This window comes from Pristiophorus japonicus, chromosome 1 (assembly GCF_044704955.1).
Source record: "Pristiophorus japonicus isolate sPriJap1 chromosome 1, sPriJap1.hap1, whole genome shotgun sequence".
NCBI lineage: Eukaryota > Metazoa > Chordata > Chondrichthyes > Pristiophoridae > Pristiophorus > Pristiophorus japonicus.
Window position 1 is genome coordinate 539,723,209 of NC_091977.1, and position 17,727 is coordinate 539,740,935.

The following is a 17,727-nucleotide window of genomic DNA, read 5'->3' on the forward strand; positions in this document are numbered from 1 at the left end:
AGACACACCATTAATAATTAAATGGTCTACACCACAGGCAGTGTTTGGGTTCGGAAAAGAGATTTTCTGAAGGATGTCTGATGCACTGTGACCTAGAAAGTTTGTATACACAATAGCTTTCCCGATTGACGGCAGAGACATGATGGAAGAGCGCGCATGGCGAACAGCAAAAAATAAACGTCATTAATTAAAATCGCAGCCTCCTGTCTGCCAGCGCAGCAAATTGAAATCGTTGGCCTCTTTGAAAACCCGTAAACATCTTATAAATATTCATCGGACGCCAGCCAAGAGATGGAGGCTGATCGCTAGCTCGAGGAACAGCTTCTCAACTTTCGTTCAGGCACTTTGCAGCTTTCTGGACTCAGCCCTGGCTCAATGGGCAGCACTCTCACCTTTGAGTCAGAAGGTCGTGGGTTCAAGTCCCACTCCAGAGACTTGAGCACAAAAATCCAGCTGACACTCCCAGTGCAGTGTGAGGGAGTGCCGCCCTGTCGGAGGGGCAGTGCTGAGGGAGTGCCGCACTGTCGGAGGGGCAGTACTGAGGGAGCGCTGCACTGTCGGAGGGGCAGTACTGAGAGAGTGCCGCACTGTCGGAGGGGCGGTACTGAGGGAGCGTTGCACTGTCGGAGGGGCAGTACTGAGGGAGTGCCGCACTGTCGGAGGGGCAGTACTGAGGGAATGCCGCACTGTCGGAGGGGCAGTGCTGAGGGAGTGCCGCACTGTCGGAGGGGCATTACTGAGGGAGCATTGCACTGTCGGAGGTGCCGTCTTTCAGATGAGACGTTAAACCAAGGCCCCGTCTGCTCTCTCCGGTGCACATAAAAGATCCCACGGCACTAGTTTGACGAAGAGCAGGGGAGTTCACCCCTGTGTCCTGGGGCCAATATTTATCCCTCAATTATCACAACAAAAAAACAGATTAACTGGGTTATTATCATATTGCTGTGTGTGGGAGCTTGCTGTGCACAAATTGGCAGCCGTGTTTCCCACATTACAACAGTGACTACACTCCAAAAGTACTTCATTGGCTGAAAAGCGCTTTGGGACGTCCAGTGGTTGTGAAAGGCGCTACAGAAAAGGTCTTTCTTTCTTGAACAATGAGTTCCAACAATTTCAGACCGTAATCTCGGCCCCATTTTTCCACACGGGATCCTGCCATTCCCATTTACACCCCCTCTACGCCCATCGTTTGTTTTTTTCCAAAGGCCATAATACTGCGCATGCTGGAAATCTGAAATACAAACAGAAAATTGCCTGAAATACTCAGCTGGTCAGGCAACATCTGTGGCAAGAGAAACAGAGTTAACGTTTCAGGTCGATGACCTCTGCGTCAGAACTGAGTCCAGAAGGTTGCAAAGTGCCTGTAATGTACGCACCTGTGTGGAGAGCCAGTCACGTGATGTTCACATCGCGGCTCCCGACCCGTGAGAGAACAGCTCCGCTGGTCGGCAAGTATAAAGATCTGGAGCGACGTACCACTTCAACCTCCAGCGCGAGCTGCTCCACGTGTGCGACGATTTTGAGATGGGCGACTGGGTGACATCATCAAAACCCTGGTCACCGTTTTGGAGCGTGGGCAGGAACACCGGCAGGGCCCAGGTACAGAGGAGTGAGAAGGTCGGGGTGGATGAGCGGCGAGTGTTTGTGGCGAGATGCAGTGAATGTTTATGGCGGAGGAGCGGCGAGAGATCGTGGCAGAGGAGCAGCGAATGAGGGTACGGGGCCCAGAAGAGCCGAGGGCCCAGGGGCAGCACGGGCCCAGCCCACACTGTGCGATATGTGTGCGCACTGGGTCCGTGCAGCAGAGCGGGTCTCCAGTCGTCCTGGTTAACCCTTGCCACTGGACCAAGACCTCGCTCTGTCAAGCCCGTGTGGTGGCTGGTGTGCAACGGTCATCCCACGTTAAAAAAATCCACGCACAGGCATCTTCCACCCTTCAACATGTAGTTCGGGACCTGGAATATTAGGTCCTTCATTGAAACACCTGTGAACTCATGGAAGCAAGTCATCCTCATTCGAGGGACCGCCTATGGTGATGATGTTCACAAGACTCAATAAAACCCCAGCCAGTTGCGTCTAGGCCATCCATGATGAGGTATGCAGTTGTGAGCCTAGTGGATGAACTGGTAATGTGTCATGTGATTGTTAAACCTTTGTTGATAAAGCAACAAGTTCTGAATAGCAATATGTTGCTGTGAATTCTTAAGCAAAGAACCCATGAAGCAAATACATTACAACATCATCATCATCATCACAGGCAGTCCCTCGGAATCGAGGAAGACTTGCTTCCACTCTAAAAATGAGTTCTCAGGTGACTGAACAGTCCAATACGGGAATTACAGTCTCTGTCACAGGTGGGACAGACAGTGGTTGAGGGAAAGGGTGGGTGGGGAGTCTGGTTTGCCGCACGCTCCTTCCGCTGCCTGCGCTTGGTTTCTGCATGCTCTCGGCGACGAGACTCGAGGTGCTCAGCGCCCTCCCGGATGCACTTCCTCCACTTAGGGCGGACTGGTCTTTGGCCAGGGACTCCCAGGTGTCGGTGGGGCTGTCGCACTTCATCAGGGAGGCTCTGAGGGTGTCCTTGTAACGTTTCCTCTGCCCACCTGGGGCTCGTTTGCCGTGTAGGAGTTCCGAGTAGAGCGCTTGCTTTGGGAGTCTTGTGTCGGCCATGCGGACAATGCACACATTAGAGTGCGTAATCGAAAGATGTGCTGCTGTTCCTCGAGCTGACAGTGAGCCTCCATCTCTTTTCTAGTTGCAGATTAATATTTATAAGATGTTTATGGCTTTGCAAAGAGGCCGACAATTTCAATTTGCTGCAGTGGCTGACTGCACTGGACATAGGGTCACCGACCGGAAACGCAAACTCTGTTTCTCTCTCTCCATAGTTGCTCCCTGACCTGCTGAGTGTTTCCAGCCATTTTCTGTTCCTATTTTTGCTTCTAAACTTGTCCCATTACCATCGCCTCTCGCCTCGCACTATCCCCTTTTGTCATTTAATCTCTGCTGCCTTGTGCCCTATCACAAACCTTCCTGTTACGTCCATAATAAAGCAATGTGATTGAGTACTGTGGACGTAAGTAAGTGTGACCTCAGTCTCTTTATTCTAACTCCAGAGTGCTGGTACAGCATGGGCGGCCTGATTATATTCAGTGCTCCCAAGGGATCCCTTGGGACTCCCACAGATACGCCCTCTGCTGGCGGTGGAATACTGTTTACAAGGTGTTGCATACATAACACTTCCCTTTTGATCTTTCCTCTCCCACCCCCTGCTTTCCCTGCCCCTACACTTGCTTAAAAACCTGTTACATCACCAACTTTTTCCAGTTCTGACGAAGGGTCAGACCGACCTGAAACGTTAACTCATAAGTATAAGAACATAAGCACATACGAAATAGGAGCAGGAATAGGTCACTCTTCCCCAAGGGGCTTCGCACAACTAGATTGCTAATTAGTCCCTTCTCATTACACATCATCCAGTCGAGGATGGCCAGCTCGCCAGTTGGTTCCTCGACATATTGGTCGAGAAAACCATCCCTAATACACTCCAGGAAATCCTCCTCCACCGCATTGCTACCAGTTTGGTTAGCCCAATCAATATGTAGATTAAAGCCGCCCATGATAACTGTTGTACCTTTATTGCACACATCCCTTATTTCTTGTTTGATGCTGTCCCCAACCTCACTACTACTGTTTGGTGGTCTGTACACAACTCCCGCTAGCGTTTTCTGCCCTGTGGTATTCCGTAGCTCCACCCATACCGATTCCACATCATCCAGGCTAATGTCCCTCCGTACTATTGCATTAATTTCCTCTTTAACCTGCAACGCCACCCCGCCTCCTTTTCCTCTCTGCCTATCCTTCCTAAATGTTGAATACCCCTGGATATTGAGTTCCCAGCCTTGGTCACCCTGGAGCCATGTCTCCGTGATGCCAATTACATCATATCCGTTAACTGCTGTCTGCGCAGTTAATTGGTCCACCTTATTCCGAACACTCCTCGCATTGAGGCACAGAGCCTTCAGGCTTGTTTTTTTAACACACCTTGCCCCTTTAGAATTTGCTGTAATGTGGCCCTTTTTGTTTTTTGCCTTGGGTTTCTCTCCTCTCCACTTTTACTATTCTCCTTTCTATCTTTTGCTTCTGCCTCCATTTTATGTCCCTCTGTCTCCCTGCATAGGTTCCCATCCCCCTGCCATGTTAGTTTAACTCCTCCCCAACAGCACTAGCAAACACTCCCCCTAGTCTCGGTTGCAGCCGCAGAAACGCCCATCTATTCCCCTTACAATCGAATCCCCTATCACTATCGCTCTCCCACTCTTTTTCCTGCCCTCCTGTGCAGCAGAACCACTCACGGTGCCATGAACTTGGCTGCTGCTGCTCCCCCTGATGAGTCATCCCCCTCAACAGTACCCAAAGCGGTACACGTTGAAGGGTGGAAGATGCCTGTGTGTGGATTTTTTTAACATGGGGTGACCGTTGCACACCAGCCACCACACGGGCTTGACAGAGCGAGGTCTTGGTCCAGTGGCAAGGGTTAACCAGGACGACTGGAGACCAGCTCTGCTGCATGGACCCAGTGCGCCCACATATCGCAGTGTGGGCTGGGCCCGTGCTGCCCCTGGGCCCTCGGCTCTCCTGGGCCCCGATCACGCCCCTCTACAATCTCTCGCCGCTCCTTCACCCCGACCTCGCCGCTCCTGCTGTACCTGCCCACGTTGCAGTCAGCCGTCGCCCTCCTGCAACAGCACGCACTGCTCCCTGCAGTAGCATGCCGCCATTGAATGGCGTTGCAGGCTCGAGGGGCCGTACGGCCTACTCCTAGTTCTTCTGTTCTTATGTTATGTTCTTATATATATTTATCCAGTCATCATCATCATAGGCAGTCCCTCGGAACTGAGGAAGACTTGCTTCCACTCCTGAAGTGAGTTCTCAGGTGACTGAACAGTCCAATACGAGAGCCACAGTCCCTGTCACAGGTGGGACAGACAGTGATTGAGGGAAAGGGAGGGTGGGACAGGTTTGCCGCACGCTCCTTCCGCTGCCTGCGCTTGCTTTCTGCATGCTCTCGGCGACGAGACTCGAGGTGCTCAGCGCCCTCCCGGATGCTCTTCCTCCACTTAGGGAGGTCTTTGGCCCAGGGACTCCCAGGTGTCGGTGGGGATGTTGCACTTTATCAGGGAGGCTTTGAGGGTGTCCTTGAAATGGTTCCTTTGTCCACCTTTGACTCGTTTGCCGTGTCGGAGTTCGAAGTAGAGCGCTTGCTTTGTGAGTCTTATGTCGGGCATGCAAACAATGTGGCCTGCCCAGCGGAGCTGGTCGAGTGTGGTCAGTGCTTCAATGCTGGGGATGTTGGCCTGGTCGAGGACGCTAATGTTGGTGCGTCTGTCCTCCCAGGGGATTTGTAGGATCCTGCAGAGACACCGTTGGTGGTATTTCTCCAGCGACTTGAGGCGTCTCCTGTATATGGCCCATGTACAGTATGTAAAGTATGTTTGTGATTATGTGCATAGGTTGTAGTTTATGTGGACGCTCGTTTTCCAGAACATTCCATTAACTGTTTTGTCTTTCTTCCTTTTCCAGTATTTGTTCAAGCAAATAAGTTGCAGCAACATATTTTTTCGGCTCATGGACAGGAGGACAAGATCTACGACTGCTCACAGTGTCCACAGAAGTTTTTCTTCCAGACAGAATTGCAGGTACCCGAGTGATATTTTTTCAGTACAACATCACAAACACACACGGGCTTTAAGATGGCTGATTAATTCAGGAAAACCCTGTCAGGTGCCCTGAACTGTTTATTGTTGTAAACAGCAATAGCTGCAATGCCCCAGCTGTCCACTGGGTGGAGCTATATATATATTACACTGCTCCCTCCTTAATGAAGAAGTAATTCTAACCAACAATCACCATACATAACTTGCATGGTTATACATAACAAAAGATATGGACTTATTTTGCCATATCTACAATCAAGCTTATGTTTCGAAGAGGATACCTTCGCTCTTGAACAGAACCTTCCAAACGGTGTTGAACTTAGACTCATTCTAGGTTGATCCTGAGGAAAGTTTTCCTCCAAGGGATGCGCTTGATTTACAGTTGAACTCTCTACAACTTCAGACTGTTTGTCTGCCTGACTCGGACTCTGACTTAAATTCTGACTTTCTCTTGGGCTTGTTTGCAGTGCATTTGATGTGGGACATGATACTGGTACTTTACTTGTATCAAAACTATCTGATGAGTCAGAAATAATCGAATCATTCCCACCATCAACTCCTTCCACGTCTGTAGTTAAAATATGATCAATGTGAACAAACCTAACCTGTCCACGATCAAACATCTTGACCAAATATGTGCGAGGACCACATAGCTTCACCACTCTTCCTGGTAACCACTTTAACCATTTATGGCGACGGTGGTTCCATGCTGATTGGATAAGCCTCCTCGATGGCAACGCATCTTATTCGCGACTCCTCCCGAATACATAAACCATCCTCTTTTTAAAAAGGCGCTTCATAGTGTAGACTTTATGATGGATATCAGAGACTGATCGCAGGAACAGGAGGCAGCCATTCAGCCCCTCGAGCCTGTCCCGCCCATCCAATGAGATCGCGGCTGATCTGTGACCTAACTCCACCCACCCACCTTGGCTCCATATCCCTTCACACCCCTGGCTAACAATCTGTCGATCTGAGATATAGAATGATTAATTAAACCCCAGCATTTGCTGCTTTGTGTGGGAGCGAGTTCCACATGTCTACCGCCCTTTGTGTGAAGAAACGTTTCCTAACCCCTCTCCTCAGTGGCCAGGCTCTGATTTTAAGGTTATATCTCTCCCAGGAGATGACACGGCTCCGGTTGGGGTGGAGTGTAGAATGTTTCAGTGTAAGGGGTGTCGATGTTGTGTGGGGCGGACTGGTTGGGCCGGGTGCTCTTTACCTTTCCGCCATTGTTCATTGTCCATAGGTTTATATGTAACCTTCAGGGCTGCTGACCGAGGGCCGTGCGGCTCTTTGTCGGCCGGCGCGGACATGATGGGCTGAAATGGCCTCCTTCTGCGCTGGAAATTTCTATGTCCCCTTGTTCCAGATACCCTCACCACCGGAAAAAATTTATCTTTCTCTACCCCATCGATTCCTTTCAAACTTCTAAACACCTCAATCAAATCAACCCTTAACCTTCTATATTCCAGGGAACACCAGCCTAATCCTGGATGAATTAGAGACAGTATCCTACTGGACCGGTTGTCTCGAGTTCAAGGCCATTTATCCACATTAAATTCAAGCCAATAAGTGAACCTCGCTATCCCTACTCATTGCCTCCGTCAGCGAGCAGCGCGAGCTGGTGCAGGAGGGCGACGGCAGTGAAGAGTGACATCATCAAGGTCTAGGTCGGTGATTGGAGCGTGGGCAGGTACAGCAGGAGCGGTGAGGTCGGAGCGAAGGAGCAGCGAGAGATTGCAGAGGGGCCCAGGAGAGGCGAGGGCCTGGGGGCAGCACGGGCCCAGCCCACACTGCGATATGTGTGCGCACTGGGTCCGTGCAGCAGAGCTGGTCTCCAGTCGTCCTGGTTAACCCTTGCCACTGGACCAAGACCTCGCTCTGTCAAGCCCGTGTGGTGGCTGGTGTGCAACGGTCACCCCACGTTAAAAAAATCCACGCACAGGCATCTTCCACCCTTCAACATGTAGTTCGGGATCTGGAATATTAGGTCCTTCATTGAAACACCTGTGAACTCATCCCTTTTTGGCGTGGAAGCAAGTCATCCTCGATATGAGGGACCGCCTATGATGATGACTCATTGCCTTATGTAATTCCTCCCTCAACTCTTTTTAGAAACATAGAAACATAGAAAATAGGTGCATGAGTAGGCCATTCGGCCCTTCGAGCCTGCACCGCCATTCAATGAGTTCATGGCTGAACATGCAACTTCAGTATCCCATTCCTGCTTTCTCGCCATACCCCTTGATCCCCCTAGTAGTAAGGACTACATCTAACTCCTTTTTGAAGATATTTAGTGAATTGGCCTCAACAACTTTCTGTGGTAGAGAATTCCACAGGTTCACCACTCTTTGGGTGAAGAAGTTTCTCCTCATCTCGGTCCTAAATGGCTTACCCCTTATCCTTAGACTGTGACCCCTGGTTCTGGACTTCCCCAACATCGGGAACATTCTTCCTGCATCTAACCTGTCTAAACCCGTCAGAGTTTTAAACGTTTCTATGAGATCCCCTCTCATTCTTCTGAACTCCAGTGAATACAAGCCCAGTTGATCCAGTCTTTCTTGATATGTCAGTCCCGCCATCCCAGGAATCAGTCTGATGAACCTTCGCTGCACTCCCTCAATAGCAAGAATGTCCTTCCTCAAGTTAGGAGACCAAAATTGTACACAATACTCCAGGTGTGGCCTCACCAAGGCCCTGTACAACTGTAGTAACACCTCCCTGCCCCTGTACTCAAATCCCCTCGCTATGAAGGCCAACATGCCATTTGCTTTCTTAACCGCCTGCTGTACCTGCATGCCAACCTTCAATGACTGATGTACCATGACACCCAGGTCTCGTTGCACCTCCCCTTTTCCGAATCTGTCACCATTCAGATAATAGTCTGTCTCTCTGTTTTTACAACCAAAGTGGATAACCTCACATTTATCCACATTATACTTCATCTGCCATGTATTTTCCCACTCACCTAACCTATCCAAGTCACTCTGGAGCCTCATAGCATCCTCCTCGCAGCTCACACTGCCACCCAACTTAGTGTCATCTGCAAATTTGGAGATACTACATTTAATCCCCTCGTCTAAATCATTAATTTACAGTGTAAACAGCTGGGGCCCCAGCACAGAACCTTGCGGTACCCCACTAGTCACTGCCTGCCATTCTGAAAAGTCCCCATTTACTCCTACTCTTTGCTTCCTGTCTGACAACCAGTTCTCAATCCACATCAGCACACTACCCCCAATCCCATGTGCTTTAACTTTGCACATTAATCTCTTGTGTGGGACCTTGTCGAAAGCCTTCTGAAAGTCCAAATATACCACATCAACTGGTTCTCCCTTGTCCACTCTACTGGAAATTCCAGAAGATTTGTCAAGCATGATTTCCATTGTATCCTTTCATATTTCCTTTTGCGCTCAATGTTAGTCACTGGCTCCAGGTAAATGACAGGCAGACGAGATTGAAATGGGGAAACATCCTTCCCCTTTGCTCCCCACAGACCATGTGCGCTCACCCCAAACCCTCTCTATCTGCTGTTCGAGATGAGTGACCAGGGCTGAACTTCAAAGTAGTTGCAATTCTGGGAAACTTTTCCTTAGCCATTCCCAACAACCCACCTCCCCCAACAATGCACAGCACTGCGGTATCAATCCAATCTTGCACAGTCCCACAATCCCATGAGATCTTTGCGCTCCTCCAATTCTGGCCTCTTGCATATCCCCGATTTCCATCGCTCCACCATCGCCGGCCGTGCCTTCAGTTGCCTGGGACCTAAACTCTCAAATTCCCTCCCCAAACCTCTCCGCCTCTTCCTTTAAGACGCTCCTTAAAACCTGCCTCTTGTTCTAATATCTCCTTACGCGGCTCAGTGTCTAATTTATGTTTAACAATCGCTCCCGTGAAGCGCCTTGGGACGTTTTACCACGTTAGAGGCGCTATATAAGTGTAAGTTGTTGCTGTTGAGCCCGAATTATTAATGCGCTATTTCGAAGAAGAGCAGGGGGAGTTCTCCCCGGTGTCCTGGGAGAATATTTATCCTTCAACCAACATTACTAACCAAAAAATAGATGATTATCACATTGCTGTTTGTGGGAGCTTGCTGTGCACAAATTGGCTGCCGCATTTCCTACAGTGACTATCTTTCAATGTATATCATTGGCTGTAAAGAACTTTGGGACGTCCTGAGGTTATGAAAGACGCTATAGAAATGCACATCTTTCTTTTCCTTTTTCTTTCTATATCTGAAAATTCACTCAAAAAAACTTGCATTTAAGAACATAAGAAACAGGAGCAGGAGTCGACCATTCGGCCCCTCGAGCCTGCTCCGCCATTCAATACGATCATGGCTGATCTGATCTTGGACTCAACTCCACTTCAAGCAAGAAATTAGGGATGCGTGCAATAAAGGTACAACAGTTATCATGGGTGACTTTAATCTACATATAGATTGGGCTAACCAAACTGGTAGCAATGCGGTGGAGGAGGATTTCCTGGAGTGTATTAGTGATGGTTTTCGAGACCAATATGTCGAGGAACCAACGAGAGAGCTGGCCATCCTAGACTGGGTGATGTGTAATGAGAAAGGACTAATTAGCAATCTTATTGTGCGAGGCCCCTTGGGGAAGAGTGACCATAATCTGGTAGATTTCTTTATTAAGGTGGAGAATGACACAGTTAATTCAGAGACTAGGGTCCTGAACTTAAGGAAAGGTAACTTCGATGATATGAGACGTGAATTGGCTAAAATAGACTGGCGAATGATATTTAAAGGGTTGACGGTGGATTGGCAATAGCAAATATTTAAGGATCACATGGATGAACTTCAGCAATTGTACATCCCTGTCTGGAGTAAAAATAAAACGGGGAAGGTGGCTCAACCGTGGCTAACAAGGGAAATTAAGGATAGTGTTAAATCCAAGGAAGAGGCATATAAATTGGCTAGAAAAAGCAGCAAACCTGAGGACTGGAAGAAATTTAGAATTCAGCAGAGGAGGAAAGCAGATAATGTAACGCCTCTTTTTAAAAAAGGGGGCAGACAAAAGGCAGGTAACTATAGGCCGGTTAGTTTAACATCTGTAGTGGGGAAATGCTTGAAACTATCATTAAGGAAGAAATAGCAGGACATCTAGATAGGAATAGTGCAATCAAGCAGACGCAGCATGGATTCATGAAGTGGAAATCATGTTTAACTAATTTACTGGAATTCTTTGAGGATATAACGAGCATGGTGGATAGAGGTGTACCGATGGATGTGGTGTATTTAGATTTTCAAAAGGCATTCGATAAGGTGCCACACAAAAGGTTACTGCAGAAGATAAAGGTACGCGGAGTCAGTGGAAATGTATTAGAATGGATAGATAATTGGCTGGCTAACAGAAAGCAGAGAGTCGGGATAAATGGGTCCTTTTCGGGTTGGAAATCGGTGGTTAGTGGTGTGCCACAGGGATCGGTGCTGGGACCACAACTGTTTACAATATACATAAAAGACCTGGAAGAGGGGACAGAGTGTAGTGTAACAAAATTTGCAGATGACACAAAGATTAGTGGGAAAGCGGGTTGTGTAGGGGACAAAGAGAGGCTGCAAAGAGATTTAGATTGGTTAAGCGAATGGGCTAAGGTTTGGCAGATGAAATACAATGTCGGAAAGTGTGAGGTCATCCACCTTGGGAAAAAAACAAAAAAAGGGAATACTATTTGAATGGGGAGAAATTACAACATGCTGCGGTGCAGAGGGACCTGGGGGTCCTTGTGCATGAATTTTTTTTTTCTTTTTTTTTTGTTGCCAATCTTTCCAATTCTTTGTCAGATCACAAACACCAGAGGTCACCTTGCACACATCAAGGATCACTCTGCGCCAATGCTCTTAGCCAAAAGGCCTAGAACAACTGCACCATTCCTGGAAGTACTGCAATACCAGGTTCGTGCCATGGAGGTGGATGGGTCAGCACCCCACCCACATATCCCAAAAAGTTAGTTTGCAGGTGCAGCAGGTAATCAGGAAGGCGAATGGAATGTTGGCCTTCATTGAGAGAGGGATGGAGTACAAAAGCAGGGAGGTCCTTCTGCAACTGTACAGGGTATTGGTGAGGCAGCACCTGGAGTACTGCGTGCAGTTTTGGTCACCTTACTTAAGGAAGGATATACTGGCTTTGGAGGGGGTACAGAGACGATTCACTAGGCTGATTCCGGAGATGAGGGGGTTACCTTATGATGATAGATTGAGTAGACTGGGTCTTTACTCGTTGGAGTTCAGAAGGATGAGGGGTGATCTTATAGAAACATTTAAAATAATGAAAGGGTTAGACAAGATAGAGGCTGTTTCCACTGGTAGGGGAGACTAGAACTAGGGGGCACAGCCTCAAAATACGGGGGAGCCAATTTAAAACCGAGTTGAGAAGGAATTTCTTCTCCCAGAGGGTTGTGAATCTGTGGAATTCTCTGCCCAAGGAAGCAGTTGAGGCTAGCTCATTGAATGTATTCAAATCACAGATAGATAGATTTTTAACCAATAAGGGAATTAAGGGTTACGGGGAGAGGGCGGGTAAGTGGAGCTGAGTCCACGGCCAGATCAGCCATGATCTTGTTGAATGGCGGAGCAGGCTCGAGGGGCTTGATGGCCTACTCCTGTTCCTAATTCTTATGTTCTTATGTTCTTAATTAGGAGGGGGAAAATAGAGAATGAGAGGAAACTTGCTGGAAACATAAAAACTGACTGCAAAAGCTTCTATAGCTATGTGACGAGAAGAAGATTAGTGAAGACAAACGTAGGTCCCTTGCAGTCAGAATCAGTTTAATTTATAATGGGGAACAAAGAAATTGAAGACCAGTTGAACAAATACTTTGGTTCTGTCTTCACGAAGGAAGACACAAATAACCTTCCGGAAGTACTAGGGGACCGAGGGTCTAGTGAGAAGGAGGAACTGAAGGATATCCTTATTAGGCGGGAAATTGTGTTCGGGAAATTGATGGGATTGAAGGCCGATAAATCCCTGGGGCCTGATAGTCTGCATCCCAGAGTACTTAAGGAAGTGGCCCTAGAAATAGTGGGTGCATTGGTGATCATTTGCCAATAGTCCATCGACTGGATCAGTTCCTATGGACTGGAGGGTAGCTAATGTAACACCATTTTTAAAAAAGGGGGGAGAGAGAAAACGAGTAATTATTGACTGGTTAGCCTGACATCAGTAATGGGGAAAATGTTGGAATCAATTATTAAAGATGAAATAACAGCGCATTTGGAAAGCAGTGACAGGATCGATCCAAGTCAAAATGGTTTTATGAAAGGGAAATCATGCTTGACAAATCTTCTAGAATTTTTTGAGGATGTAACTAGTAGAGTGGACAAGGGAGAACCAGTGGATGTGGTGTATTTGGACTTTCAAAAGGCTTTTGACAAGGTCCCACATAAGAGATTGGTGTGCAAAATTAAAGCACATGGTATTGGGGGTAATATACTGACGTGGATAGAGAACTGGTTGGCAGACAGGAAGCAGAGAGTCGGGATAAACGGGTCCTTTTCAGAATGGCAGGCAGTGACTAGTGGAGTGCCGCAGGGCTCAGTGCTGGGACCCCAGCTCTTTACAATATACATTAATGATTTAGATGAAGGAATTTAGTGTAATATCTCCAAGTTTGCAGATGACACTAAGCTGGGTGGCGGTGTGAGCTGTGAGGAGGATGCTAAGAGGCTGCAGGGTGACTTGGACAGGTTGGGTGAGTGGGCAAATACATGGCAGATGCAGTATAATGTGGATAAATGTGAGATTATCCACTTTGAGGGCAAAAACACGAAGGCAGAATATTATCTGAATGGCGGCAGATTAGGAAAAGGGGAGGTGCAATGAGACCTGGGTGTCATGGTACATCAGTCATTGAAAGTTGGCATACAGGTACAGCAGGCGGTGAAGAAGGCAAATGGCATGTTGGCCTTCATAGCTAGGGGATTTGAGTATAGGAGCAGGGAGGTCTTACTGCAGTTGTACAGGGCCTTGGTGAGGCCTCACCTGGAATATTGTGTTCAGTTTTGGTCTCCTAATCTGAGGAAGGACGTTCTTGTTACTGAGGGAGTGCAGCGAAGTTCACCAGACTGATTCCTGGGATGGCTGGACTGACATATGAGGAGCGACTGGATTGACTGGGCCTTTATTCACTGGAGTTTAGAAAGATGAGAGGGGATCTCATAGAAGCATATAAAATTCTGACGGGACTGGACAGGTTAGATGCAGGAAGAGTGTTCCCGATGTTGGGGAAGTGCACAACAAGGGGTTACAGTCTAAGGATAAGGGGCAGGCCAGTTAGGACTGAGATGAGGAGAAACTTCTTCACTCAGAGAGTTGTTAATCTGTGGAATTCCCTACCGCAGAGAATTGTTGATGCCAGTTCATTGGATATATTCAAAAGGGAGTTAGATGTGGCCCTTACGGCTAAAGGGATCAAGGGGTATGGAGAGAAAGCAGGAATGGGGTACTGAGGTGAATGATCAGCCATGATCATATCGAATGGTGGTGTAGGCTCGAAGGGCCGAATGGCCTACTCCTGCACCTATTTGCTATGTTTCTATGTTTCCCCGCCCGCTCCCCATAACCCTTTACTCCCTTATCACTCAAAAATCTGTCTATCTCCGCCTGAAGTATATTCAATGTCCCAGCTTCCACAGCTCTTTGAGGCAGTGAATTCCACAGATCCACATCCCTCAGAGAGAACAAATTTCTCCTCATCTCAGTTTTAAATGGGCGGCCCCTTATTCTGAGATGATGTCCCCAAATTTTAGTTCCCCTCCCTAAACCTCTCCATCTCTCTCTCTCTCTCTCTCCTTCTTTAACACGCTCCTTAAAACCTAGCTTTTGGCCACCCGCCCCAATATCACCTTACGTGGCTTGGTGTCGAATTTCATTTGCTAACACTCCTGTGAAGCACCTTGGGATGTTTTAGTATCTAAAGGGAGCTATATAAATACTGCGTACAGTTTTGGTCTCTATTTAGGGAAGGATATACTTGCATTGGAGGCAGTTCAGAGAAGGTTCACTCGGTTGATTCCAGGGATGAGCGGGTTGACTTATGAGAAAAGGTTGAGTAGGTTGGGCCTCTACTCATTGGAATTCCGAAGAATGAGAGGTGATCTTATCGAAACGTATAAGCTTATGAGGGGGCTCAACAAGGTGGATGCAGAGAGGATGTTTCCACTGATGGGGGAGACTAGAACTAGGGGGCATAATCTTAGAATAAGGGGCCGCCCATTTAAAACTGAGATGAGGAGGAATTTCTTCTCTCAGAGGGTTGTAAATCTGTGGAATTCACTGCCTCAGAGAGCTGTGGAGGCTGGGACATTGAATATATTTAAGGCGGAGATAGACAGATTTTTGAGCGATAAGGGATTAAAGGGTTATGGGGAGCGGGCAGGGAAGTGGAGCTGAGTCCATGATCGGATCAGCCATGATCGTATTAAATAGCGGAGCAGGCTCGAGGGGCCGTATGGCCTACTCTTGCTCCTAGTTCTTATGTTCTTAGAATGAAGATGGGGATGCGTGCGCTATTGTGAAAAGTATTACCTTGCGGCGGGCCAGGGGTTACGGGGTGGTGGCGAAGGGGACTGTCTGCACCCTAATCAGTTCTGCAATTCTGTTTGAAATATTAGGATTTAATGGAAATGGAGAGCGCTGTTGGAAGTGTTTGTGTAGTCACGGTATGTAGCATTTTTCATATTGGAAGCAGGAGATGTAAGTGCTGGATAATTCATACCCTGGGAGCAACTAACCCGTGGAGAATTATATTTACAGTCCTTATAGCCCAGAGACACAAGAAAAATCACATTCAAAGACTTTACTTTCAACCAGAAATTCATTTACATTTCAGTGTCTACAAATTATTAGACAACACAATATCTTGCAAACAGACTATTCCAGTCAACCAGGGGGCATAGATTTAACGTAATTGGTAGAAGGTTTAGAGGGGGTTCAGGGGAACCTTTTCCACCCAGAGGGTGGTGGGGGTCTGGAACTCACGGCCTGAAAGGGTGGTAGAGGCAGAAACCCTCACCACATTTAAAAAGTACTTGGATGTGCACCTGAAGTGCCGTAACCTGCAGGGCTACGGACCGAGAGCTGGATCGTGGGATTAGGCTGGGTAGCTCTTGGTCGGCCGGCGCGGACACGATGGGCCCAATGGCCTCCTCCGTGCTGTAAACATCTGTGATTCTATGAAATGAATTTGTGGGCAGGGGGGGGAGTGAGTGAAGGGGGAGAGTGAGAGGAGGGGGGGAGAGTGTGAGAGGGGGGAGAGTGAGAGGAGGGAGTGTGAGAGGGGGGGAAGAGTGAGATGGGAAGGGGGGTGAGAGTGAGGAGGGTGGAGAGTGAGTGAATGGGGGAGAATGAGAGAGGGGAGGAGAGGGAGGGTGAGAGTGAAAGGGGGGGAGAGTGAGTGGGGGGGGGAGGAGAGAAAGGGAGAATGAGCGGGGGGAAGTGAGTGAAGAGGGAAAGTGAGAGGGGGAGGGGAGGGGGGTGGTGGGTGAGAGTGAGTGAAGGGGGACGATGAGAGAGGGGAGGAGAGGGTGAGGGTGAGGGGGGGGGAGTGTGAGCGGGGGGAGAGTGAGTGAGGGTGGGACGAGAGGGGGGGGAGAGTGAGCAGGGGGGGAGTGAGTGAAGAGGTAGAGTGAGAGGGGGGAGGAGGAGGGGTGAGAGTGAGGGGGGGAGAGTGAGGAGGAGGGAGAGTGGGGGAGAGTGAGAGGAGGGGGTGTGCGAGTGAATGGGGGAGGGGAGACGGTGGCTGCAAAGTGCTTTGGGACGTCCAGAGGTTGTGAAAGGCACTCTGTAAATGCAAGTTTGTTTTCTGTCTAGTTTGCAGCAGGCACTATTGCTGTGGTCGATCGATTGTTGATCTGCTCTAGTCGTCAATTTACCGCTGAGTGTTGCCGCTTCAGCTGGTTAATGTTGTCAGGACGACACATTATAGACCCTCAAAGCACAGGAGGAGGCCATTCGGTCCATCGTTCCTGTGCCGGCTCTGCGAAAGAGCGATCCCAATCAGTCCCACTTTCCCCACAGCCCCGCACATTTTATTCCGTCACAAATGTTTAACCAATTCCCCGTTTGAAAGTTACTATTGAATCTGCTCCCACCGCCCTTTCAGGCAGCGCGTTCCCGATCACAACAACTCGCTGCGTAAAAACATTCTCCCCATCGCCCCCTGTGCTCGCTGACCGACATTGGCTCCCGGTTCAGCAACGCCTCGATTTCAAAATTCTCATCCTTGTTTTCAAATCCCTCCATGGCCCTCGCCCCCTCCCTATCTCTGTAATCTCCTCCAGCCCCACAACCCCCCCGAGATCTCTGCGCTCCTCTAATTCTGCCCTCCTGAGCATCCCCTGATTATAATCGCTCCACCATCGGTGGCCGTGCCTTCAGCTGCCTGGGCCCCAAGCTCTGGAACTCCCTCCCTAAACCTCTCCGCCTCTCCACCTCTCTCTCCTCCTTCAAGACGCTCCTTAAAACCTACCTCTTTGACCAAGCTTTTGGTCACCTGCCCTAATTTTTCCTCATGGGGCTCGGCATCAAATTTTCTATGTCATAATATTTCTGTGAAGCGCCTGGGGACGTTTCACTACGTTAAAGGCGCTATATAAAGGCACGTTGTTACGTTTGGAATGGTCAATGGTGGTCAAACTCTGGGTTGGGATTGTACTGTCATCACTGTTGTCCGAAACTAGGTTCAATGGTGGTTTTGATTGGAGAGATTTTAGAATCATCAAACGATACCTCACAGAAGGAGGCCACCGTTCCTGTGCCGACTCTGTGAAAGAGCGATACAATTGGTCCCACTCCCCCCGCTCTTTCCCCACAGCCCGGCACATCTTTCCTTTTCAAGTATTTATCCAATTCCCCGTTTGAAAGTTACGGCTGAATCTGCTCCCACCGCCCTTTCCGGCAGTGCGTTCCCGATCACAACAGCTCGCCGCGTAAAATAATTGCCCCCTCTGGTCTGCGTGAAAGAATGAGCGACTATTTGAAAGTATTGA

The 17,727-nt window shown here is 48.6% G+C and overlaps 1 protein-coding gene across 1 annotated transcript in view; it reads left to right on the forward strand.

Annotated features, from left to right (window-relative positions):
- LOC139261518 (zinc finger protein 521-like) overlaps positions 1-17,727 on the forward strand; it is a 671,704-nt gene that overhangs the window by 534,990 nt on the left and 118,987 nt on the right. Inside the window, exon 7 of the mRNA XM_070877069.1 lies at positions 5,584-5,699. Coding sequence (XP_070733170.1) covers positions 5,584-5,699 — 116 coding nt within the window. The remainder of the gene's footprint in view (positions 1-5,583; positions 5,700-17,727) is intronic.